This window comes from Rhamphochromis sp. 'chilingali' (assembly GCF_963969265.1).
Source record: "Rhamphochromis sp. 'chilingali' genome assembly, chromosome: 11".
In the NCBI taxonomy this organism is placed as follows: Eukaryota; Metazoa; Chordata; class Actinopteri; order Cichliformes; family Cichlidae; genus Rhamphochromis; species Rhamphochromis sp. 'chilingali'.
The window spans coordinates 1,970,981-1,996,173 of record NC_137938.1 but is presented as its reverse complement, the minus strand read 5'-3'; the positions used below and the strand labels follow the sequence as shown (position 1 = coordinate 1,996,173).

General features: G+C 44.0%; 1 protein-coding gene across 2 annotated transcripts in view; it reads left to right on the top strand.

Moving 5' to 3' along the window:
- The window catches only part of hace1 (HECT domain and ankyrin repeat containing E3 ubiquitin protein ligase 1), a 28,980-nt gene extending 3,895 nt beyond the window's left edge, over positions 1-25,085 (top strand). Inside the window, exons 5-24 of one of the 2 annotated variants that reach the window (XM_080896889.1) lie at positions 342-417; positions 512-643; positions 1,672-1,754; positions 1,915-2,011; positions 2,107-2,208; positions 2,318-2,394; positions 4,346-4,496; positions 8,364-8,665; positions 9,976-10,044; positions 10,186-10,273; positions 15,001-15,112; positions 15,530-15,627; positions 15,759-15,846; positions 17,693-17,842; positions 20,441-20,637; positions 20,877-21,008; positions 22,286-22,384; positions 22,843-22,913; positions 23,007-23,120; positions 23,361-25,085. In XM_080896889.1, the coding sequence (XP_080753015.1) occupies positions 342-417; positions 512-643; positions 1,672-1,754; positions 1,915-2,011; positions 2,107-2,208; positions 2,318-2,394; positions 4,346-4,496; positions 8,364-8,665; positions 9,976-10,044; positions 10,186-10,273; positions 15,001-15,112; positions 15,530-15,627; positions 15,759-15,846; positions 17,693-17,842; positions 20,441-20,637; positions 20,877-21,008; positions 22,286-22,384; positions 22,843-22,913; positions 23,007-23,120; positions 23,361-23,463 (2,341 nt within the window). In that variant the 3' untranslated portion in view covers positions 23,464-25,085. Of the gene's footprint in view, positions 1-341; positions 418-511; positions 644-1,671; positions 1,755-1,914; positions 2,012-2,106; positions 2,209-2,287; positions 2,395-4,345; positions 4,497-8,363; positions 8,666-9,975; positions 10,045-10,185; positions 10,274-15,000; positions 15,113-15,529; positions 15,628-15,758; positions 15,847-17,692; positions 17,843-20,440; positions 20,638-20,876; positions 21,009-22,285; positions 22,385-22,842; positions 22,914-23,006; positions 23,121-23,360 lie in introns of both variants that reach the window. The other variant, XM_080896888.1, reaches the window with a different exon arrangement.
- Positions 25,086-25,193: the final 108 nt, after the last annotated feature.

Genomic DNA, 25,193 nt, shown 5'->3' with positions numbered 1-25,193 from the left:
TTTTTTCTATGCAAGTGCTTTCTAATCTATTCCTACTCCAATGGATGCATCTGAGAGCAACTCGGGGTTAGTATCTTGCCCAAGGATACATTGCATGTAGACTGGAGCAGGGATTGAACCACCAACCCTCCAATTATTAGATGACCTGCTAGATCTCCTGAGCTACAGCCACCCCTAATGTGCAGATTGTACAAGGCTCTTGGCCCCAAAAGATTCTGATTTATTAACATATGCATGTTAATGTGCAAATAAATTTTTTGCACGGGGTAAGAACATTTCCTTGTAAATATTAGTAAATGAGGCCCAGTGACACTAAACCATTTCCTGTACTGTTCCCTCAGACAGAAGAAGTGTATGGGGAAACTGTTGGAATATAATGCTGACGTCAATATCTGTAACAATGAAGGCCTGACTGCTGTGAGTTGACTTGAATCCTCTTGGTAAATCATAAATGATTGATGTTTAATGAACTCCTGTAGTTGAGATAGTGACACTGTAACCTCTAATGTAGATCCACTGGTTAGCAGTAAATGGGCGAACAGAGCTCCTGCATGATCTGGTCCAGCATGTGTCCAATGTGGATGTTGAAGACGCCATGGGCCAGACAGCGCTACATGTAGCCTGTCAAAACGGACACAAAACAGTAAGCAAATTAGAAGCAACCTTTTTAATTACATATCGTTAGCTTCATAGCATAATTGCCTAAGTCATTTGACTAAGTCAATGACTTAGGCACTTATGCTATGAAGCTAACGATATATAAACTGCTTGTTAGTGCACAGGGATCAAAACAGCACATGTCAGCTTTAGCAGCCTCTTAGTAATCACATTACTTGCTCCAGGTGTGTGCATGATTGTCTGCATCTTCGTTCATTTGTTCAGTATATTGTCTTTGGTTCAACAAGATCTTGAATAATCAGGCCCCATCTTACCTTAAAGTCCTCACAGTGCCTTATCACTCCAGTAGACCACAGACTGCTCGTTTACTTGTGGTTCCTGGGAAAACTTCCGCAGCAACCCAGCTGGGCGGGTTCACCGTCAGAACCGGGAGTCTGTGGAACGGATGCTGTGGGCGGGGGGGAGCACTAGCCAGGACCGGCAGAACTAATCTAGCGAGTGTCAGCGCATCGTTCATCGCCCATTTCTCTGATTTGTGAAACTATTGGGTTAACATGGAGAGTGACTCCTCGTGTTTCTGGAGTAACATGTTGGGAGAAGTGTCTGCGCGATCTGCTGGGTCCATACGTGTGGTCAGAGTATTCTGTTATGGACAACTCAGGTGGACCCAGGTAGGAGATCACACAACTGTAAATATTTTACAAGCCATATTCAAAAGCTAATCTATCGATTTCTCATCTGGTCTCATCTTATTCATTCCATGGCAGACACGTCTGACCTGTTGCTCAACACGCAATAGCGTAGAATACTAAATACCTAGACATTTATTTGATAAACATTTTTTCTCATTGAAATTCAAACCTGAAATCTTCCATCAGACTGAAAATTACATCTGCAGCCATAAAGGAAGTATCTAGAAACCATTTGGCAACGTAAATCCCCAGTGCACTGCAAACCAGTTCTGTTGTGTTACTGATTGCTGAGCTCCTGTTTTCTCGTTCTAATAATAAATATTTCCAGTATGTGATATGAGCATGTATCACATCTGTTCAGACGGTGCTTTGTCTTCTGGAAAGTGGAGCTGACATTAACCGACCAAACGTCTCTGGAGCAACGCCTCTTTACTTTGCTTGCAGGTAATGTCATCAGTCATAATAACAATAATAGTAGTGATACTGAGTGTGCTCGTAGCTCTTTTACACTTCATCTTGAGTCTTCGGGATTACAAATGCACCAGCAGATTAGCTTTGCGTTTGAATCCAGCTGTATTGAAACTCATCCTGCATTATTCTTTAGCCACGGCCAGAGAGACACAGCCCAGATCCTTCTCTCTCGAGGTGCCAAGTACATCGCTGACAACAATGGAATCACTCCACTGGATGTCTGTGTGCAGGTGAGTGTTTCATTTTTGAGTATTTTTTTTCTCTTCCTATTTTGTCGTCGTTTGGTTTGTGTTACTCTGCTTTGAGTTTTTTCTGCCGCCCTCAGGGAGGATATGGAGAAACCTGTGAGATTCTCATCCAGCACCATAGCAGGCTGTTCTTGACCCTCATCCAGATGACGCAGAATAATGACATTAAAGAGAACATGGTATCAGAATTTGTATCTGATGTCACACAGAAATCTATTTTATACTTTAGATTAGTTACGAGTGTTTGTGTTTGTGTAGCTCAGACAGGTTCTGGAACATGTCTCTCAGCAGAGTGATAGTCATTACCACAGGATCTTGACCAGTCTTGCAGAAGTGGCTACCACCAATGGACACAAGCTTCTCAGGTAAAATTACATATATTTGAGTATGTTTCACCAAAATCTGGACAGTTTATCCCATTAAACACAGTGTGTCAATGTGTCGCTGTAATTTAAAACTTAAACTTCCTCATGTTAGGTCTTAGAAAAAATGAATTTATTATTAACTACAACATTATTATTAATAAACTGGAATCTATGCTTCTAACTGAAACTGGTAACAGACAGAGACATGGGCCCATCCTCCTGTAGGCCCACCACCCGCAGGAGGCGCCATACAGGTTGGGTGCAATGTGTGTCGGGCGGCAGCCCTTGCAAACCGATCCCCCAAATCGATTGGGACATGGAATGTCACCTCCCTGGTAGGGAAGGATCCTGAGTTAGTGTGCGAGGTTGAAAGGTACCAGCGGGAACTTGTGTTTTCTGACAGTGGGGTAAGGCATGTCGGCTACTTGGTCCTGCTCAACTTCTCTTAATCTCACTTACTAATCCCCACTTTGCTGGTACACACGTACGCGTTCAGGCCTTTAATAAGTGTGACAACTGTTTTCCACTGGGAAAAATGTCCAAAGTAAAAAGACAAACTGAGAAGAACACAGCAGCTGAGAGTTGTGCTAATGCTGGCTTAGTGGTTGATGCAAGCGCTGCCCTGAACCTTCGGTCATTATCATGCTGAAAGAAAAACCTTTTAAGAAGCTTGCTGTATTTGACGTGTGTTCCTTCTTTCTTTAAGTGACCAGTTTCACTCTCTGTGTTGTGGAGAAGGACCTCTATAGCAGAATATACCTTGCTGTAGGGATAGAATTCTTGGACTTAAATGTGTTTATCATTAAGAGAATGTATACTTATGTATACTCAGCCATTAACTTGGTCAGAAGAAGATATCACTGTTGGGATCTTGGTCACCTTCCTGACTCATGCTTGCTGGAGTATTTGATTCACTATAGTCTATAAGGATTCTTTTCATGTAGTGGGAACAGACACGGTTTTATAAATGGGTTTAACCTTTTGCTCTCATCTATGGCTAGATTTTCCAGACTTGGTTCAAATAGTCAGATTAGCACAAGTGTGTTCACATCAACTCCCATACATGTCTCAAGGATAGTTAAGCCACTGAGTATAAACATAGCAATAATTAAAAGCAATTGTCTGTTAAGGGCAGCACGGTGGCACGGTGGTTAGCACTGTTGCCGCACAGCAAGAAGGTCCAGAGTTCAATTCGGTGTCTTTCTGTGTGGAGTTTGCATGTTCTCCCCGTGCTTGCGTGGGTTCCCTCCGGGTACTCCAGCTTCCTCCCACCGTCCAAAGATATGCCGTTAGTGGGGTGTGAATGTGAGTGCAAATGATTGTCTGTGTCTGTGTGTTAGCCCTGCGACCTGTCCATGGTGTACCCCTCCTCCTGCCTTATGACAGCTGGGTTAGGCTCCAGCACCCCCGCGACCCTGAAAAGGATAAGCGGAAGCAAATGGATGGATGTCTAGCCTTTTTGGATATTTTCACACCTATTTTTGGGCAATTTCTTCTCCCATTATTCTTTTCAGAACCTCTCAAACTCTGTCAGCTTGTATGGGGAGCATCAGTGCACAGCCATTTTCAGATCCTTCTAGAATTTTCAGGCAGGTTCAAGTCTGAGCTCTGGCTGGGGCCCAGAGGGCACACACGGAGTGGTCTCGATGCCACCCTTTGTTATCGTGGCTGTCTTAGGGTTGTTCTCCTGTTGAAAGATGAATTTTTTGCTCTAGTCCAAGGTCCAAGGTGGTTCCAAACAGGATGCACCTGAGCTCAATTTTGAGTGTCATGAAAAAGGCTGTTCAGTAACTCAGAGTTATTTAAAGGTGTATAGATATAAAGCAAGAAAAGACCCAGCACAAGGAGACCAACAAACACTGCATCTTATCCAGGTTCATGCATTTGTTACAAGCTACTACAATAGTTAATCAGTGCTAAGGTGTGTTTATTTCCTGTCTTTTTTTCTTAGCCTGTCTAGCAGTTATGAAGCGCAGATGAAGAGTCTGCTGAGAATTGTTCGTATTTTCTGCCATGTGTTCCGCCTGGGGCCTTCATCACCAAACACTGGCAATGACATGGGCTACAATGGAAACAAGACGCCACGCAGCCAAGTTTTTAAGGTAACACATCTGGTAGCGTACAAAGACTTTTGTATTTCTTGTTGAAGAGAACAAAAGGAAAGTACAACTGGAAAGTTTTGTTCTTTTGAAAGGTAAAAGTTGGCAGTTAGTGCTAGAGTAGAATAGAATGCCAGGTGATTGCTGGGTCTTCTTTCTCTGAAACTAACTGAAAGTCTTCTTGGATGTGCGTTTGGATCACTGTCTTGCTGAAAGGTCCAGCCTCATTGAATCTCTTCATCCTGGTAAATGGCAGCAAATTTTGGTACATTTTCCCCATTTATTCTTCCTTCAGTTAGATAAAGCATGAGGGTGCCATATCCTGCCAAACAGCCCCACACCATGATGTTCCCACCTCCAAACCTCACTGTTGCTATGGTGTTTTGGGGTGATATGCAGTGCCTTTTGACCTCCAAACATGGGTCATCCAGAGAGTTCAATTTTGGTCTCATCTGACCAGACTATATTCTCCCAGTATGTCACAGGCTTGTCTAAATGTTGTTCAGCAAACCTTAAATGTGCTTTGAAACAACTGTACCTGCTGATTTCCCGTCTTTCTGTAGCTCCCCACAAGTTGTTATTGACTCTTGGACAACTCTTCTCACTCTTCTTTTCACTCCTCTGTCTGAAATCTTGCAGGGGGTACCTGGTCATGGCCTGTTTATTGTGAAATGACGTTTGTTCCACTTAAAGATTATGGCCTCAGCAGTGCTCACTGGAACCGTCAATAGTTTATTATAAAATCTACTATAACCGATGCCATCAGTATGTTCTGTAACAATAAGGTTGCAAAGGTCTTGAGAGATCTCGCTGGTTTAACCCATCATGAGATGCTTCTTGTATGACAACCTGATAATGAGACAACTTTTTATAGGCCATCAGTCGGACTGAACCAGCTGATTATACCTAATTAGAGTAAAATCTACAGAGTCATCTTAATGTCGTTTCAGTCTCCGTCTCTTTCCTTTAACATGTAGTAGAGTTATAACGTTCATGGATTATGCACAGGTGGATAAATGTAATTTGGATCATTTCAGCTTTCTGTTAATTTGGTCTGAGCTAGCTGAAGTCTTGAATTAAGCTTTATAGAACCCGCAGGTAGGGGTGGGCGGTAGAAACGGTATACGGTAGAAACGATAGAAATTTAGAGATTTTGACTATACCGCTCTACCGCGATAGCGCATGTTGATGGTGTCATCAAGCTGCGCCTGTTTTGGTCAAAGGCATGGCAGCAGCTGCAAGCGAGGTCATCTGCAAATGATGCCATAATAGCAAAGAGACAAAGCACTTTTGGAATATGGGGAAAGCTAAAAACTGCGCTTCCTCCACTTCCGTACCATTGATTCATTAATGCTGAATCCTCTGGCAGCTGCTGTATTCCCATGTTGTTGCAGTATATTAATGACTAACCTCGTATTGTGGATGGAATATCTCAGTTGTTCTCCTGACTGAAGTTTGGTCCGTTTACAGCATCCTGCCATGCGATTGCATTTGTCCCTAACCATCGGGAACCCTCATGTTAACTTTTATCGAGTGGAAAAAAGTTAGCATTCATCCTCCAACTTCACTGTGCTAAGGTTATTGTTGGGTTTATCTAAGTACAAACCCTGCTGGAACAATTTAGACAACCAATTGCAGCAGCAAAACAAGACACAAGACAGAGCTCTTTGTGTGTTCTCGCGCGAGGGAGGCCAACTGAGGTTAAGCGCTGTTCCTTTCACTTGAACCCTGTCAAACTCTCAGCCGGACTTCCCATAGCGCTCCTTTTATTGTGGTTACATGAGTATGCGTAGTTTCATCAATACGTGACATCTTAAACAGGCATTTGTGTGAACATGTCACGATCCTGGGTCTTAGGACCCAGTGTTTTGAGTTTTAGTTCATTTTGATGTTTATAGTATGTTTAGCTCATTAGGCCTCCTATGTTGATTTGCTTATTAGTTCCCCCTTGTGTTTCAACCCATGTTAAGTCTCCCCTGCCCTTCATGTCTCTCTGTGCCCCCTCTGTTCTGTTTATGGTGTGTCTTTGCATGTTTGAGTTTCTTGTTTTCTGTCACCCTGCATTGTGCATTATGATCTCATGGTTGGTCTTTTGTTACTCCCTCTAGTCTAGTCTCTTGTGTTCAAAGCTGAGTATTTCCCTCTGTGTATTTTGGTTCTTAGACCTCTGCCTTATGGTTTGTCTCGGTTTCTTAGTTGCTGTCTCCACTGTGTCTAGTTCGCGTCTCTGTGTGATACTTCCTGTTTTACTTTGAAGGTCCATGCCTCATGTGAGTGTTTCTAGTTTTGCGTCTCTGTCTCGTCCAGTCCTGATTTCTCCCAGCTGTGCCCTCCTTCTGTGTCTCATTCCCTCGTTATCCCTCTGTGTATTTAAGCCCTGTGCTTCTCTTTGTCAGTGTCGTAGTCTCCATCATAGCTGTGTGATTTTTCCCTGTGGCTCCTTGTGCTTTAGTTTTCCCAGTTTAGTTTATTTTGTATTGTTTTTCGTGTCCCACTCCACGCCAGCAATAAAGCTGTGTTTTTTGAGTTTACCTTTTGTCTCTGTGAGTTTGCGTTTGGGTCCTACTTTTGCCTGCACACAGCCGTACTGTGACAGAACAGAGTATAGCCTGTCGTTGTGTGTGGGTCAAAATATGACCCTGTGAAACCTGCTCAGCCAGGCCTAACGATATTACACTATGCTGTCTGCAAAGGAATACACTCCATATATCACAAGACAAGATGCAACCTTCCCATGAACTTAAGATGTATATGAGGTATGCCAGAACACCAGAAAGGAGTGAACGTCCTCCCCTCACCCTGTACATGGCTTAACTTTAATAGTTCACCATATACAAGCACAGGCGAGCCCCTAAATGGCAAGAAGTAAACATCCTCACTAAATAAGGACACAGAACCTTTACATAGGATGTGCCTGCAGTTAAACACTATAACTAATTACCTCCCCCACACCCTAGATGTGTAGGGGAGGAACAGAATAATATCTAAACATGCAGTTTAAGGCAAGGTTTACAAATTTAAGTACAATAATGGCAGCTATTATCAAAATCAACCTAACAGTTATGCTAACATAGCTGTGTTGCTAGCAGTCAAGTAGCACATCATTATATACCAGCTAGCCCAACTTCAGTAACCCTACAAACGTCACTGCTGTTTAGTTTTCTGTCTTCATTTATGTTGGAAGTGATAGCAGAGCTGTACGTTTGAATTTTTTCAGAAATCTCTCAGTCAGAACATGCTATATCATGTTTAGGTGGAAACTAGCGAGCTAACTTCCTGCTAACTTCTAACTCCGTTAAATTTAAGTTTAACATCCAGGCATTCATGAAAACATAATTTATTAATTGTTACACCTGGTAAAGCAGCAATGCTGATTGTTTTATTAAAGATGAAAGAATTTAGACAGTTTTTAACTCTCAGTGATGCTGCAGTGTTCGGTTGACTTTGGGACCTGAAACAGACAGAGTTTAGGACCCAGATTCCTCCGCGAGGCTCCTGACTACGGTAGCCTTAACGCTCTGACAATCCATCAAGTGCTGCGGCTTCATAGCTTACCAAAGTCGTACTAAAACACTCAGATTTCTGAGCGCCGTGTACCACATAAAATTGGTTCGAGGTCAGTATGCACAACCAGAATTCATACATAAGGCGAACTGTCGATTTTTGAGAAAATTAAAGGATTTTAAGTGCACCTTATAGTGTGTAAAATACGTTATACAGAGGAAAAGAATATATCACGATATATATCGTTACCGCACATGCTTCAAATTATACCGCAATATGGATTTTAGGCCATATCGCCCAGCCCTACTTGCAGACATCCTCTGTTTCCCTCCTCAAGCCTCTTGTCCCTTGTCTGTCACCCTGCAGCCTCTGGAGCTACTATGGCACTCCCTGGATGAGTGGCTGGTGCTCATCTCTACAGAGCTGGAAAGGAATAGGAAGAACCCATCTTCCTCCTCCAGCAGCGATATAGCCTCTCTGCTTCTGAAACAGCGTGAGTCAGAACATGATGGGTCCACGCCAAAGCTTCCCTCCTTGCTGGATCATCAGATTGTCATCGAATCAGAGGCGTATGCTGACGGGGAGGACGTCATCTCCATGACAGCCAGTCGACTCAGTGCTGTTATCCAGGCTTTCTACATGTGTTGCTCCTGTCAGATGCCCCAAGGGTATGAGCTCTGCATCCCTCTGTCAGATCCAATGGTAGTAAACATCAGATGGCATCATTTCAATTCAATTAAATTCAATTTTATTTATATAGCGCCAAATCACAACATAAGTCGCCTCAAGGTGCTTCATAGATACAGAGAAAAACCCAACAATCATATGACCCCCTATGAGCAAGCACTTTGGCAACAGTGGGAAGGAAAAACTGCCTTTTAACAGGAAGAAACCTCCGGCAGAACCAGGCTCAGGGAGGGGCGGGGCCATCTGCTGACATAGAGACTGTTAAATATCAGTTTTAATCAAATAGACCTGCAGCTATACAATCCAGAGTGTTCAGTTTTCTTCTTATCATTCATCATTAGTTATTACTGTGGTAGTTCTGTTACAATACTACTGCTACATCCAACTACTGCTAATGCTGCTAATGTGTAATGATCAAATGTTTTCAAATGGGAAAGAGAACTGAGCTTGAAACTGTCGGGAAGTGACTGGAAATCTCCAAACAGCTCTAAAAGATGAAGATACTTTAATCAGGAAACAATCTAATCAGTTTCGTTATTACTTCACATGTAAAAAGTAAACCCCTGGAGACCATACGGATACCAAATTCCAATCATATTAATGGTTGTATATAAATCTGCAATCATTCTGGGATAAAGTTCTCTTAATTTTCAAGGACATATTTGGTTGTGATATCCCTGCAAAACCTAGAATGATGTTTTTTACCCAACCTAAAGATATACATCGCTTCAGAATTTTACTATTGTAAGTAACAAAGCCGTAATGAGGATAAATGTGATCCTCCGAGGACAGATCACGGCTGTATAGATCAGAAGAAATACACTCCATGGAAAAACTGACTGATTCTTTAAGGACTGAAGCAGGCACCCATAGCAAACTATGAACCAAATATCTATCTGTAAGTCAAAACACAGGTCAAAACTTTAGATTGTGAGGAAACCCTTCAGCCATCAGGCTGTGGTTCCTCTGTGAAACCAGCTCCCAGATTGAATTCAGAAGACATAGCTCCCCCAAACCTTCCTTTTTAAAACGAAATGAAATATTTCACATTCATGTCAGGTCAGACTGACTGATCTGAGGCAGATTCCACTGGAAGCAGCCATGCTTCATCCCATTTGCTCCCACACTATTAGTGGACATTTATGGATTAGATCTATAAAGATGCTTAATTAACAAGGAAATGTGGACTGTTATTGACATGAAGTGAGCTGTTGCCCATTTCAGTTTGCTCTGTCTTTTCTCTGGTTTCTGTTTCTCGTACCTTCTGACCTCTCTCTGTTTCCACACCCAGAATGACATCACCCCGCTTCATTGAGTTTGTCTGCAACAATGATGATGTGCTCAAGTGTTTCGTTATCAGGTGAGTCAACATGGCTCTTTAACATAAACATTAGAAAGTATGAATTGATCCAGAAACGTATTTTCTCTGAATTGATTTCCACTCTCATTTCCTTGTTCTCTCATTTTTCCCCTTATATTTCCGTCTGGACCTCCTCCTTAGAAATCCAAAGATCATCTTTAACCACTTCCACTTTCTCCTTGAATGTCCAGAGCTGATGTCACGCTTCATGCATATCATTAAAGGCCAGGTAAGACATAATCGAATAAATATATGACTACCTATTATGTACAAGAGAGAAAGAGAGCTGCCTGGAAAGATAAAGGCAGCCATCATTAGCCCCACTTCTGCCTACAGAGGCAGTGGTGCAGCTCAGTGTCTGTAAACAGCTTAAATAATTTTGATGAGCTAATAAAACCGCCCTTTATTTCTGCTGAATAGTTTCTCTTCCTTCCTATAGTGTGTCCTATAGTGTCCCTAAGAATAAGTACAGCAGTACTAGTATTCAAAAGATTTGTCTTTGGAACATTCATCCGACTTCCCACGGTGCAAACCTGCAGACCTGGGGCCCGTTCTTCGTACGTCGCTTACTACATCCAAGATCAAATGACACATCCAAGATCAAATCATCGCGCTAACCGTGAGCTCGCTAATCCGGTTCCCCGAACACACCTGCTGTTGACGATTAGTACAGCTGGACGCAGTAATGTGACATCACTGGGTGTCATAAAAGGGGCTACGCATCGATAGTAGAAACATTGATCGGCAACCCTCTGATTGGTCGGCGAAAATGTCGAAGGAGCGCGCTCGGCTCGGTATTTTTCGGCAGCAGAGCAAGAACTCCTGAGTGAGGGATTTCAGGAGTTTCAGAGTTTAATCAGAACGCAAGGGAACACTGCAAAGGCTGCAAAAGCAAGGAGAGAGGGCTGGCAGAAAGTTGCTGACAAATTAAACTCGTAAGTAATTTAATAATAATAATAATAATATATTGGATTTATATAGCGCTTTTCAAGGCACCCAAAGCGCTTTACAATGCCACTATTCATTCACTCTCACATTCACACACTGGTGGAGGCAGCTACGGTTGTAGCCACAGCTGCCCTGGGGCAGACTGACAGAAGCGAGGCTGCCATATTGCGCCATCGGCCCCTCTGGCCAACACCAGTAGGCGGTAGGGTAGATTTATTATATTACACTATATTATCCAATATTATATTACATTATATTATATTGTTATATTATATCCTCTTTCACATTAGAGCCACAACAGGACCCACTAGAACATGGGAACAAGTAAAAGTGAAATATAAGAATATTCTACAGAATGGTAATATTTATCACTTATATTGCTTTTCGTCTCTTGGAAAGAGAGCCTGAAATAATCTGTTTGTTTGTTTATAACAGCAACCAAGAAAAGGGCAGAGCAAAAAAAGACAGGTGGTGGTCCTGCACCCCCTCGTCAACAAGTTGGTTAAGTAAATAATACCCTCACGGGAAAATCGATATCTCTCAATGAGCACACTGTCGCGCTGAGCTAAAGGATCCTGTCTGTCCCGCAATATACGCTGAATTCTGAGGACTCTCCTTATCAATCTTGCACCTTCCGCAATGGGTTGCTCGCGTAAACGGACAGGACATGGCTGCGACAGACTTCCCAAATCCACCTTCGCTTTTATAGCCGTGGTCTCTCATCTTGATTACACGAAGTAATTTACAATTACTACTCTGAAATATGAATTACATCTGTAATAATCACATACATGTAATAGAATGTTAATAGTACATTTCCCTTTTTTAGGAAATGACCTGTATGTATCTGTGTGACATCAATAAAAGGATCAAGTGCTGCATTATCTTCAGTTACATTGATGTTATTTATTTATCGCTGTTGCTTTCGTATAAATGAAGCGGACATACCTGCGTGGCCGCGATCTAATCCTGTTTACATAAAGTAAACCTGCTCCCGAGCAGGTTTACGCTTACGGCTCTGTTGCTATGACAGCAAGTCCCGGATGAGCTTCGGGGAACCGACTGATCCAGGATCACGCGAAATCGTCAACAATCTAATCCGGCTAACCTACTTAGCGAGGTACGAAGAACGGGCCCCTGCATCTCTTCTTCTATATCAGCTCTGATTTTCATTTTCTCCATGGCAAAGCCCCGGAGTTCTCGGTCAGGTGGTAACACTTCCTGACATTTTTTAGTTCATTATCACCAGTATTTTGTGATTCTCACCCCACTGACGACCCTACCACCCATTCTTGATCCCACATTTATTAATTAATCTATAAGTTATCCATCCACCTTCTTCTGCTTATCTGAGGCTGGGTATTAGGGGCAGCAGCAGAGGCATTCATGCCTCTACAACATACAAACAAGACAGCCCTACAACATCCAGAGCCTTCAGGGATTCAGGGCAATCCTCCCACAGGGGCTCTGCCACCAACAAGTTGTTTAACTGCCTCAGTGACCTCGCCCCCTGTGATAGACGAGTCATCCTTCTCATCCACAGACTCTGCTTCCTCTACAGGAATGTGTCAGTGGGATTAAGGAGATCCTCAAAGTATTCCTTCTACTGCCCGATAATATCCTCAGTTGAAGTCAGCAGCGCTCCACCCACACTACACTCATTGCAGTCAGAGCACCACCTTTACCTCCTCAGTCGCTTAAAGGTTTGCCACAAACTCATTAAGGAAGTTCAAAAAACTTTTTCCATGGCCTCTCTGAACTCTTCCCACACCCGGGTTTTGCTTCAGCCACCATCTGGTTCGGGGTTACCACCATCACAGGCACCAACCACCTTGCAGCTGCAGCTCAGTGCAACAGCTTCAGCAATGGAGGTGCTGAGGATGGGCCGTTTGGACTCAGTGTCCCCAGTCTCCCTCAGAATGCTAACGAAGCTCTGTGAACGAGCTCGTGGGCCTCTTCCATGTGTTCCCAGCACACCCTCACTATACGTTTAGGTGTCCCAGGTCTGTCCAGCGCCCTCCCCCGCTACTGACCCACCTCACCACAAGGTGGCGATCAGTTGACAGCTCAGCCCCTCTCTGCACCTGAGTGTCTCAAACATACAGCCGCAGATCTGTTGATACGATTACAACCTCGATTGCAACCTTGGGTGTCCTGGTGCCACATGCACTTATGGACACCCCTGTGTTCTAACATGGTGTTTGTTATAGACAAACTGTCGTTTGAGAACACCGCTCGGGTTCAGATCTAGCAGACCATTCCTCCCACTCACCCCCTCTTCAGTTCTCTGTTGCTAATATGAGCGTTTAAGTCTCCCAGTAAGATACGGATTCCCCAGGTGCAGCACCCTCAAGCACCCTAACGAGGGGGTTCAAGAAGACCGGGTACTCTGAACTGTTTGGTCTATAAGCACAGACAACAGTCAGGACCCGTTCCCCGACCCAAAGGCACAGGGAACAAACCCACTTGTCCACTGGGCAAAACCCTAACATACAGGCAGCAAGCCGAGGGGATACTACAGATACCCACCCTTGCCCATCACCTCTCACCAAAGGCAACTCTGGGGATCAGTCCACCAGGGTCTCCACCCTTGGCTGCTGCACACATTGCAGCCTACCCCTACTGCACCCCCTGCGGGTGGTGGACCTACAGGTGGATGGGCCCATGCCCTTTTTCAGGCTATGCCCAGCGAAGCCCCATGGGCTAAGGCCTGGCCACCAGTTGCCCGTCCTCAGGCACCCTCCCCATGCCCTGCTCCTGGAAGGCTCCCTGGTAACCCTATCCTGGGCAGGACGAACTGTTCCCTACGTTTTTCTCTCATAGAGGTCTTTTGAATCACTCACTCCAGTGTACAAAGCAAAGTCCATAAAGACATGGATGAGCAGGTTTGTTTGTTTGTAAGAACTTGACTGGTCGCACAGAGTCCTAACCTCAACCCCATAGAACAGCTTTGTGATTAGTTACAGCAGAGGTTGTGAGCCAGGCCTACTCTCTGAGTCTCCTGACTTCATTAGCGTACCATCATTAGGCTTAGAAGACACTGTCAAAACTTGTTGACAACAGATCCTTTAAGGTGCTTGAAAAAGAAGAAGAAAATGATCTTTGTAGCCAGCCTGCTTGTTATTCTGATATAAATGAAACAATAAAAGTTGAATGACAGATAACTCGTGGTTAAAGTCAGTGCTAAGCAAACTGCTTTCTGCACAGAAGCCGTTTCAAAGTTGGATCAGTGTGATATTATTTAGAAAAACACTGACAATTTTGTTTTCTTTAGCCAAATAACTTTATTTTACCATGCTGCTTATTTTGAAGAGTCCGTCTTCACATTTGACTTTTTGTACCTGACTTTTTTTGTATCAGACTGCTATTCGTACGCAAACCTGCAGCCAATTTAGAACTACCACTCAACCTAAAGTGGACTTCTGTGATCTGTGGGAGGAAGCTGGAGAACCTTGAGAGAACACACTCAGACCAAGGGCAGGATGTACAAACGCCAACAGAAAGGTCCCGCCCGGCCGATGGATTTAAACCTTATTTATCTTGTAGTCCTGTGAGACTTTGAGTGACCCCATGTCATTTCATGATCAAGTGTTCCTTTCACGGCGAGAACACTTGTCTTAAGAAAAGTTTATTCAGCTTCATTAATTTTTAATGGCTGTTCTGAGTTATATTAATTATCCTATCTTTAGTATTTATATTTGAGCTGCAGCATGAAAGTCCATGGATCATAGCTCACCTGGGAGTAGGTCCTTGTTTTAATTACAGGCTTCCTTATTCCTCTCTCAGTGCACTCTATCTTTCACTCCTCGGTGCTTGGAGAATAAAGGCATATATTATGGAAATGGCCTTGGCTCTGAATTACAGATGAGCGTTTCAGCACAAAACACTTCCTGAGGAATCAACTCGGATTGAAAAATTCCCCAACCTTAAAATTGAAAACACAGCCAAGTGATAATTAGTTTGAGAAAGTGCTGTGCAGTGTGAAATAAAGTCTTGTCTTCCCGTCAGCCCTTTAAGGATCGGTGTGAGTGGTTCTACGAGCATCTGTTGGCCGGCCAGCCGGATTCTGACATGGTTCATCGTCCAGTCAATGAGAATGATGTGCTGCTCATCCACAGAGGTACAGACACACTTAAGCTGCTCGTGTCCAGTCGCTGATGTCATTTGCAGGGTTATGCATACGGAATGAGATTGTGAATGTGGCCATGTGAGGGTTGTTGGCAAGTTGAAGGTGTTGTATGGTGTAAAACCTAAAGTAACATGATAAAAGGTAACAAAGTATCTAATAAACTCTGTCTACTAGTGTCGTAACACAGAAACAAACGTGGAAACATACAGCAGGTCTGCCCAAAGCAGTTGGGCCATTGAAGGTTCAAAATACCATTGGTCGAACAAACTGGTCCAAAATGTGCACCAGCTGAATGGGAAATGACAAGAAGACCCTAATAAATAACATTCAACCGTCATAAAACCGAAGATCTGTATGAAAACGTTTGTTCGACAAAATATAAATTGTATTTCCCCATATCACCATCAGATTCCATATTTAGGAGTAGCTGTGAGATGGTGTCAAAGTCCACCAATGAAAAACTCAAACAAGGCATTGCTGTTCGTTTCCATGGCGAGGAGGGTATGGTGAGTTGTCTGCAGTTCAGCTGTTAACAGTATAAACAGTAGTATTGTAGTTTGTATTAAAGACGCAGAGTACTGTGCGTGTGTGTGTCTGTGTGTGTGTCTGTGTGTGTGTGTGTGTGTGTGTGTTTCAGGGCCAAGGTGTAGTTCGGGAGTGGTTTGACATTCTATCCAATGAGATCATCAACCCAGACTACGCTCTGTTCACTCAGTCAGCTGATGGTACGTGGCATTTTTCCTTTAAATCACAAGAGTTCAGGTGTACAGAGTGATCCACAGAATGAGCTCATGCCATGTTTGTGTGACCACTGCTTGCTATTAAGATCATTTTGTACTGACGTGCTTGACAAGATGAGGCACAGTTTAGTCGCACTTAGGAACTAGCATGGCTCCCCAATACTTGCTCAATGGCGACTGCCTCTGTAGAATCATAATTTACAAATTTGTAAGAGGAAAATGCACGACTGCTTCCCAAGTTAATCTACAAAATGCATTAAGTCATGAAAGTCATGCTGTGCAAGAGCACTGTGTTAGAGAGAGAGAGGAGAGAATAAATGCCAGAGAGATGAGATTAGATAAGAAGAACTTTATTTATCCCGAGGGAAATTCTTTTGTCATACACATGCTCAATGCAGCAAGAGAGACAGAGGAGCAGAGGAATAAGATATACAATATATACAATAAGAATACTAGTATACAGTAATATACAGTAGGATAGTGCAAAATATAAGATCAAATAACTGTAACAAAGTAACAATATAACTGTATCCTGAAAAATAAATAGCTTAGCTATCAGTGCAGGTGATTCTAAAAGTGACATAGTGTTGTGCAAATGAATAAATACATGAAACAACTGTTGGTGATATTGCACGGTCTGAATGGGAACAGAATAGCTTTGTTATTAATCCTCAGGAGTTGTACAGTTTTATTGCCACCGGCACAAAGGATTTCCTGTGGCGGTCAGTTCTGCATTTCGGGGCAATGAGTCTTCTGCTGCGTGTGCTCCGATGGTCCATCATGGAGGCGTGCATGTGGTGGGAGGGGTTGTCCATGATACAAAGAAGCTTTTTTAGCATTCTCCTCTCAGACACCTCCTCCAGGTTCTCCAGTCTGACACCCAGCCCGTTTAACCAGCTTGTTCAGCCTGTTGGCATCGGCTGTCTTCACCGCCCTGCCCCAGCACACAGCTGCAAAGAACACAGCGCTCTCCACCACAGAGTGATAAACATGGTCAGCATTTTCCTACAAACATTGAAGGACCTGAGCCGCCTCAGCAGGAAAAGCCGACTGCCCTTTTTTAAAGACAGCATTGGTGTTCTTGGTCCAGTCCAGTTTACAGTGTTTACCGCAGGTACCGGTAGTCCTCCACGATCTCCACATCAGCCCCTCTGATAGTGACAGGGGTAGGAGGAGGAGCCTGCTTCCTAAAGTCCATGATCAGTTCCTTTGTCTTTGTGATGTTAAGTTGTAGATGGTTAAGCTCACACCACTCAACAAAGCTGTCCACCACACTCCTGCACTCCTCCTCTTGTCCATCTGATACAGCCCACAATGGCTGAGTCATCAGAGAGTTTCTGCAGATGACATGACTGTGACTTGTACCTGAAGTCAGACGTGTAGAGGGTGAAGAGGGAGGGTGATAGGCGGCGCCCCCGTGCTGCCCGGGATGTTATCTGAGTGGCAGCCCTTCAGCCGAACATGCTGTGGTCGACTTGTTAAATAGTCCGTGATCCAACCTACCAGTGGGGCGTCCACCTGCATTTCCGTGAGCTTATTCCCCAGCAGTGATGGTCTGATTGTGTTAAAAGCACTGGAGAAGTCAAAGAACATGACCCTCCCAGTGCTCCCAACAATGTCCAGGTGAGAATAAGCCTGGTCCAGCAGGTAGATGATGGCATCCTCCACACGATACGGGTTGATAAGCAAACTGCAGGGGGTCCAGCCAGGGCTCCACCAGCAGACGCAAGTGTCTCAGGATGAGTCTCTCTAAGACGCTGAAACAAACAAAGTGTACTTACCGTACACACACACACACCTGTTTATCACAAATTGTGTCTATGATCCACAGGTACAACGTTTCAACCCAACAGCAACTCATCAGTGAACCCAGACCATCTGAACTACTTTCGATTCGCAGGTCAGATTCTGGGTCTCGCTCTGTACCACCGGCAGCTGGTCAACATCTACTTCACACGCTCATTCTACAAACACATACTCGGTAAGAAACTTTGGTTGCTAATACCTGATGTTACCTACCTTTAAGTAATAAAGTTTGAGTTTTGCACCAAACACCAGACTGATGAGAAAGTCCCTTCAATGTTTCTCCAGGATCTGTGGAAAAATTAGACTGTAAGTGATAATATCCAGAAACACTTTAATATGTCCCACGCCTTTAATTTAATGTATTGACAAAAATATTAGCTCATCTGCCTTAACATGCATATGAACCTGAGTGGCATCCCATTTGTAATCCATAGGATTTCACATACAGTCGGTTCACTCTTTGCAGTTATAACAGCTTCAACTCTTGGGAAGGCTTTCCATGAGGTCTATGGGAATTTTTGATCCAGAAGCATATTTGTAAGGTCACACACAGATGTTAGATGAGCAGGCCTGGCTCGCAGTCTCCAACGTATCCCAAAGGTGTTCTGTCAGGTCGAGGTCAGGACTCTGTGGATTGGCCTGTGTAGACCAGTCAAGTTATTCCACACCAAACTCGCTTATCCTTACATATATACCTGTGCATCCTTTGATAGGAAGAATGTGTTGAGGCGATCTGTCTTCCTGGGCAGAGATATGTTAGAAGAAGCTGAGATTGCCTTGCCGCCCTGGGTTTGGTCAACCGGAGCTCACCCATCTCTTGGATATCCAGCTTGTGACCCAGCACCCCTGGGTCAGAAGCTTGCTCTTAAAATGGGTTGAACAGAAGTGCCTCATTTCTCTCATGCCAACTGGGACTGCTGGTAGAAGCTTCTTTGCTGGTGGAAGGCTCTTGCCACCACACAGGTTGTGTTTTCCCCTTTAAATATCTTAGGCTGCTGGCCATGGGACTACTAGCTTGGCAACTAGGTATTCAGACCTCATACAAGTTGGTGTCTACTGGGGGTGCAACTTCTGCCCCATTTGGTGATCTGCACTGCTCTGCAGGGAACGTGGAGTCCTCCTCCTCCATGTTCCCTAGGTTGATGAGGTTGGAGTTGGCATCACTCTCTGTGTCCTTACCACCCAGCTCAGCCATGTTTTGATCCAGGAGGACCTCAAATGTTAGGAGAGTGGGGGGGATCTTTCTCAATCATGTCTGCCCAGCTCGTGGTGGCTCGTAGATGATGCGTATCACCTGCAGCAGTAGCAGCTGGCAAGCAGGCACCCTGTCAGTTAGTCCCTGCTACTCTCAACCTCCATTCCAAGACCTTCTGTGGCATCTCAGCACAGTGGGGGCAGCCTCGAGGGTCCGCCAGAGAAGCCTGGCCATGTTTAGTGCCATTACAAATGTACACAGGTGAGTGTCCCTGCTCTTAATCGGGGCACCACATAATGGACGGGTGGGATGACGCCTCTTTGGCCTTCAGTCTGACCAGCGTGGGTAGGAGCCGTAGTCATGGTAACAGAAAGGGGTGAAACTAAGCCACACCAGGGTTACTTGTTTGTAGCAAGCACTAGCAGCTGGGGTTAAGGCCGAGCTAGTTGCTGTGAGAATGAACATGACACGTTAGCTGAGTTCTACTAGCCAGCGCAGAAGAGACATAAGATTTGCACATACGTGGTACGGATCGGGTTTCCGGTACGGATCGGGTAGTGACAAATCTAATGCTAGCCAAACCCTAGAATTGGCTAACCATCTAATGTGGTGTGACACTAGCATGGTTTGTGGCCTACTAACAAGCTGATGCTAGCTAGACACTAAAAAGGCTTGCCATAATGCGTTAGCCCGAGTTACACAAACGTTGGGTACGCTGCTAACTAAAACCAGGAAACTGCTGGAACAGCTTTCTTCGATGTGATTGCTGTTCTACAGAATGTAACTATGAGTTCATTTCTTTTGAGGACATATTAAGCACAGTCCAGCTAACACGTCTGGTTGGCCATGCTAGAATGATGGGGCGGAGCCCTGACCACATCTCAACAGATCTGTCATGGACACACGATGTCACTGGAGCTGATCATGCCAAGGTCATTCCCATAGTGAAACATCGAGCAAAAGAACCAGTGCAAGGCCATGGGCAGACAAGGCACACTGATTCGTGTGGGGAGTGATGCCTGTAGGCTCCGATCCAACAAATAAGGTACTGTTTTAATGCTGGTTCTGATGCAAAGGTGTCAGGATACACAGTGAATCACTTTTTGTTGCACATGGGGCTGCATGGCTGCAGACCAGTCAGGGTTGTTCCTGCTGAGCCGTGTCTACCGCTAAAAATGCTAATAATGGCCACATGAGCATCATAACTGGAGCAATGGAAGAAAGTGGCTTAATCCGATGAATCATGTTTTCTTTTACGTCGCCCACCTGAGGGAACATCTGGTGTCAGAATGCACTATGGGAAAACAGCAAGCCAGCAGAGGCAGTGTGATGCCTCAGGCGATGTACCATCTACACAACCACTGGTGCAGACCATGCACTCCCTGATTGTCGGGCCCTCTTTCAGCAGGATGAGGAGCACAATGAGGATGAGGTGTTGACATGGCGTCCAAATTCCCCATATTTTATAGTGTAATATGACTTTTTTTTAAATGTCTGATTATATCACCTCCTTGGCTCCAGTGTTTTTGTTTCTAGTGCTACGTTGTGTGGTGACGTCTTGTCTTGTGCGTTTCACAGGTATCCCTGTGAATTACCAGGACGTGTCTTCTATCGATCCAGAGTATGCTAAGAATCTGCAGTGGATCTTGGACAATGACATCAGCGATCTGGGCCTGGAGCTCACCTTCTCAGTAGAGACTGATGTGTTCGGAGCGATGGAGGAAGTGCCACTAAAACCCGGAGGGACCAGCATCCTGGTCACCCAGGACAACAAGGTCAGTCATCACAAATACAGTCTGACGTGTCCCAGTGTCAGTGGAATGCAGGAACTTATTTGGTTGGTGAAGGGATGAAGCGTAACACTGTATGTCAGCTATTTGTGCCTCAGTGTTCCCTGTTGCTGTTGCTTAAAGCAGAGTGCTAAAAATGACATGTATGTATAAACTCTGTCTTTTCCATTTCTGTCAGTCGGCATCTCTTCAGGCTTGGTGTCTTTGTGTGCCTCTTCTGTTAGGCTGAGTATGTGCAGCTAGTGACAGAGCTGAGGATGACTCGAGCCATCCAGCCTCAGATAAATGCATTCCTGCAGGGATTCCACACCTTCATCCCCGCCTCGCTCATTCAGCTCTTTGACGAATATGAACTGGTTAGTCCTCCTCCTCAAGTTACTCTTCTTGTTAGTTTTATCCTTGTTCTTTCCTTACTGGCACCACATTCAGACCTCAACACCATGAGGTTTTAGGCTGCTTGGTTTAACAGCATGAAATCCACCATCCAGCTGGGGCCTTCCTGTGTGGAGGTGCTGTGTTGCTTCCAGGTACACTTTTTTTTCTTTGGGTTTGGTAAAATGGCCATAGTCACACATACTCACACTGCAGTGTGTGAGTATCAGGGCTGCCACAAGCGATTGTTTTGATAGACGACTAATCAGATGATCATCCATTGGACGTAAAACTACAGCTTCTTGCACCAGCAGCATCTGCTCTTATATAACTATCATTAGCTTACAGCTTTAAGTGTTTAAGGTGCTAACTAACAATAAAGACAAGATGATAGTTTATTAAATTTTAATGAAATTTGCAGATTGTTTCGGTGAAGTTTAATAAACTCCTTGCTATCTAAAATATAACAGGACACCGGAGTAAATTCTGAGCATCTCACACTTCTGATGATCAGCTGTCTGCTTGACGTTTATTCAGCTGTGTAAAAACTTTAATCTCAGCCAAACTGATTTACTCAGGAACAAATAAAATACTAAAAAAAGCCAAACAATAACATTTTAAGTTATCTAAGTGACTCATATATCATGTTTAACCTGAGCAGCGAAAGACGGCGGTGGGTTTGAAAACGATTTGCCGGGAGTCCGGTGTTCTCACGGCTCTAGTGAGCGTTAAACCCCGGCTCGCTATCGAGCTAGTGGGTAACAGACGTCTCCGAAAACGTCGGAGCGCTTTTGAAAATATGTGGTGTCCTGATAAACTGAGCAGATATTTGAGGTTTACACAGCTACATTCTCGCCTGAAAATATGTTAAACGTTTATTTTGTGACCCAGAAAGAATAATAAGAGTAACATTAAAACTAACTAGCTGCCGCCATTGTTGGAAACTGAGCTGGGCCGCGCTATGAATTCTGGGATAGGTTGGGCCACGAAGTATACACCCGATCCATCCTTCAAATCTGGGGAAATGAAGGCCTAATGAAGACTATTAAATCAGTCGTCGACGATTTTGATAGTCAACGTAATCGTGACTAGTGACTAATCGTGGCAGCCCTAGTGAGCATGTGTGAGTGTATTGCTCAACCAACCATTGAACTGTGGGAGGAGCTCTGTGCTCTCCTGTTGTGTTCGTCTCAGTTAGTATCTTTTCTTTTCTCTCTGTGTGCACGTCGCTGCATCGCTGCGTGTACGTGCACACATACAGGAGCTCCTACTATCAGGGATGCCCGAGATTGATGTGCAGGACTGGTGTAGGAACACTGAGTACACCAGTGGATACGACACTCAGGAGCCAGTCATCCAGGTGGGCCCCTCTGCTACCACACAAGAACCAAATCCTTGAACACAAGACCTGAGTCAACCAGAGACACCTTCACATTTTCGTTGAGTACTTTGTAAAGAATTGCAAAAGAACTCAATAATGCAAAACTATAAAAAATAACTTTTGAAATTCCTGAAAAACACTGAGTCTGTGCCTGTGACTGCACTTTAAACCGAGTGTTTCCTAATTTTCACCAGAGAATCTCTTCACCTGCTCTGATTTCCTCTCACATTAAAATTTTACTCTACAATACGTGAAGCTGACATGGAGTTTACACGTCGCATGTATTTGTCACGCTCTGCTTAATTTTGAACACAGCACTGATTATAGGGAAACGTTTACTTCATGGCTCCGTAGGAAAAGACAGAGTGAAGTTCGTCATTGTCAGTAATATGAGGATGTCCTTTAGCTGCCAGCTAATTAGCTTTCCTCCCCCCTAGTGGTTCTGGGACGTGGTGACGGGCCTGACCCAGGAGGAGAGGGTTCTCTTGCTTCAGTTTGTCACGGGAAGGTTTGTCAGCTCAATTCCTTCTACAGTTTTTTTAAATATAGAAACGTGTAAATGCCTTTTAAAGGGAATGGTGCTAATATAATCCTCGTCCAGTTCCAGGGTTCCTCATGGAGGATTTGCCTACCTGATGGGTGGGAGCGGTTTACAGAAATTCACTATTGCTGCAGTCCCGTACACCTCCAACCTGCTGCCTACCTCGAGTACCTGGTAATTAGAAACAGATCTCTTTTTTCCGTCCTGCTATCATTTGCTAATCCCCCCTTCATTTTCCAATAGAGAGAAATTACATATAAATATAATAAATACTGGGAAAAGTACATAAAATCATTTCTTTCTTAGAAAGTTTCAAACCAAGCATACAGGTCATTAATATAGCTGCAGTTGTTTTGGTAAAGAATGAGCTGTTCCCCTGCTGTGTTGGTCATGGCGCCTTTACCCCCTCCACAGTATCAACATGCTGAAACTTCCAGAATACCCAAGCAAGGAGGTCCTGAGGGACCGCCTGCTGGTGGCTTTGCACTGTGGGAGCTATGGCTATACCATGGCCTGAGCAGTGTCTGCAGGTTTGACCGTCTCCAGCCTCCACCTCCTTCCTCCTCCACAGACGACCCTTTTGCAGTCAGCTGCTTCTTCTGCTGGATGAACAGGGAAAATCCTTAAACAGGTCCAGATCTCCCTTCACGCCTGTGCCAGGATTTCATTTTTCAGCTTTCATTGGAGACACAGCAGAGACTGACAGGAGTGCAGAGGGAGAACCTGCAGCATGTGGTCGCCTCCTCATCCCACTGAGCTAAACCAGCACCCAGCATTTCATTTTTAGGTGATTTATGCAAATCATGTATTTCAATGGACTGTTTTTCATGCAGATATTTATTTAGGATTAAAACATTATTTAGAAGATACGTTTTGTACTGAAAACACATACCGACACACATTGTGTTGAGATTATATATCAAAGTGCATCATAAACATTATCACAATATATGGAATCACGTTTTGTTTTTGTGCCGTCTCAGGCCTTCATCGTTCGTTTACTCTTTGGGCCAGTATTGTGTAACTGTTTGATACCTGGGCCAATAACAGTGAACGGTTTTTGATACCTTTGGTTTTATAATTACATGACCAAAAATAGTCGTAATCATTTGCCATTTATTTCTTAGATGACTCAACAAGCCAACACAGCAACCAACTGCACAAAGTATCAAAAGCCCAACCTGAGCAACGAAACAAAGTTTGAAACATGGAACAAGTCTGTAAACATGTAGACTCCATGTCCTCTTACAGGCGGCGCCTCCTTTGACAGATTTGTCCTACGTTGTCATGGCGCTGCTATAACTGTATTCAATAAGATTTTGTCATTTAAACCTTCTTTTAGGCTCCTCCCTGAAAGCTGAAACCAAAGTCAGCTGGATGGGTGATGAAACGTTTCCCCCGCTGAAAGCACTGATGATGATGATGATGATGAAGAGAGTCCACGTTTTGAAAGCAGGACTCTTTTTCAGTTTTTGTTATTGTTGATACAACACTGCGTTCAAAGAGATGGGCATTGTGCCATTAATGTATCAGCTTGCTGTATTTTTCCTCTTTGTAAAGGGAGCATATAAATAATGTAGAGATCGTTTAATCTGTCATATTTTTTCAAATGTGTTTTTATACAGACACTGGTGTTGCTGGTGTGTATTGATATTTTTGCTGATGTTTGTCTTTGAGATTTTATCTAATAACACTCGGACATGTTGCCATTAAGCAGCAGAGGCAAACGTTTGTACTTGGGGTTTTTTTAAAAAGGGGCGGGGTTACCAGCAGGTTGTTTGCCTGGACAGGTGTAAATGGCCACGACATGAGCTCTGCACTCCGGTCATCAGTTTAGACCAACAGGTAACTACTGTTTAAGCACTGCTTCCAGCCAAGAGTGATGCCTTATATGCCACATAGCTGCAGAAAAGGCTAACATTGTTATCTTTTTACAAAAAAAACCAGCTGGTTTTTGGACAAAGTTTGTGTTCTCCATTCTTTAAGCACCGGCACCGTTTCAAAAGTACCGATTTGGCACCGGTATCGGATAAAACCTAAACGATACCCATCCCTAGTGTTCATGTTAGCAGCTCTGCGCCGTCACATTAGTGCCACCTACTGAAGCTCAAGAGGTAGGAAATATCAACCATTAGCATTTTTTTAAATAGGTGACTGATTTTATTTTTTAAAGCCAAGAACCAATAGAAGCTGGTTTTTAATCATAAATCAAGAATTTAGGCAGTACTGTAAAATATACATCATGCT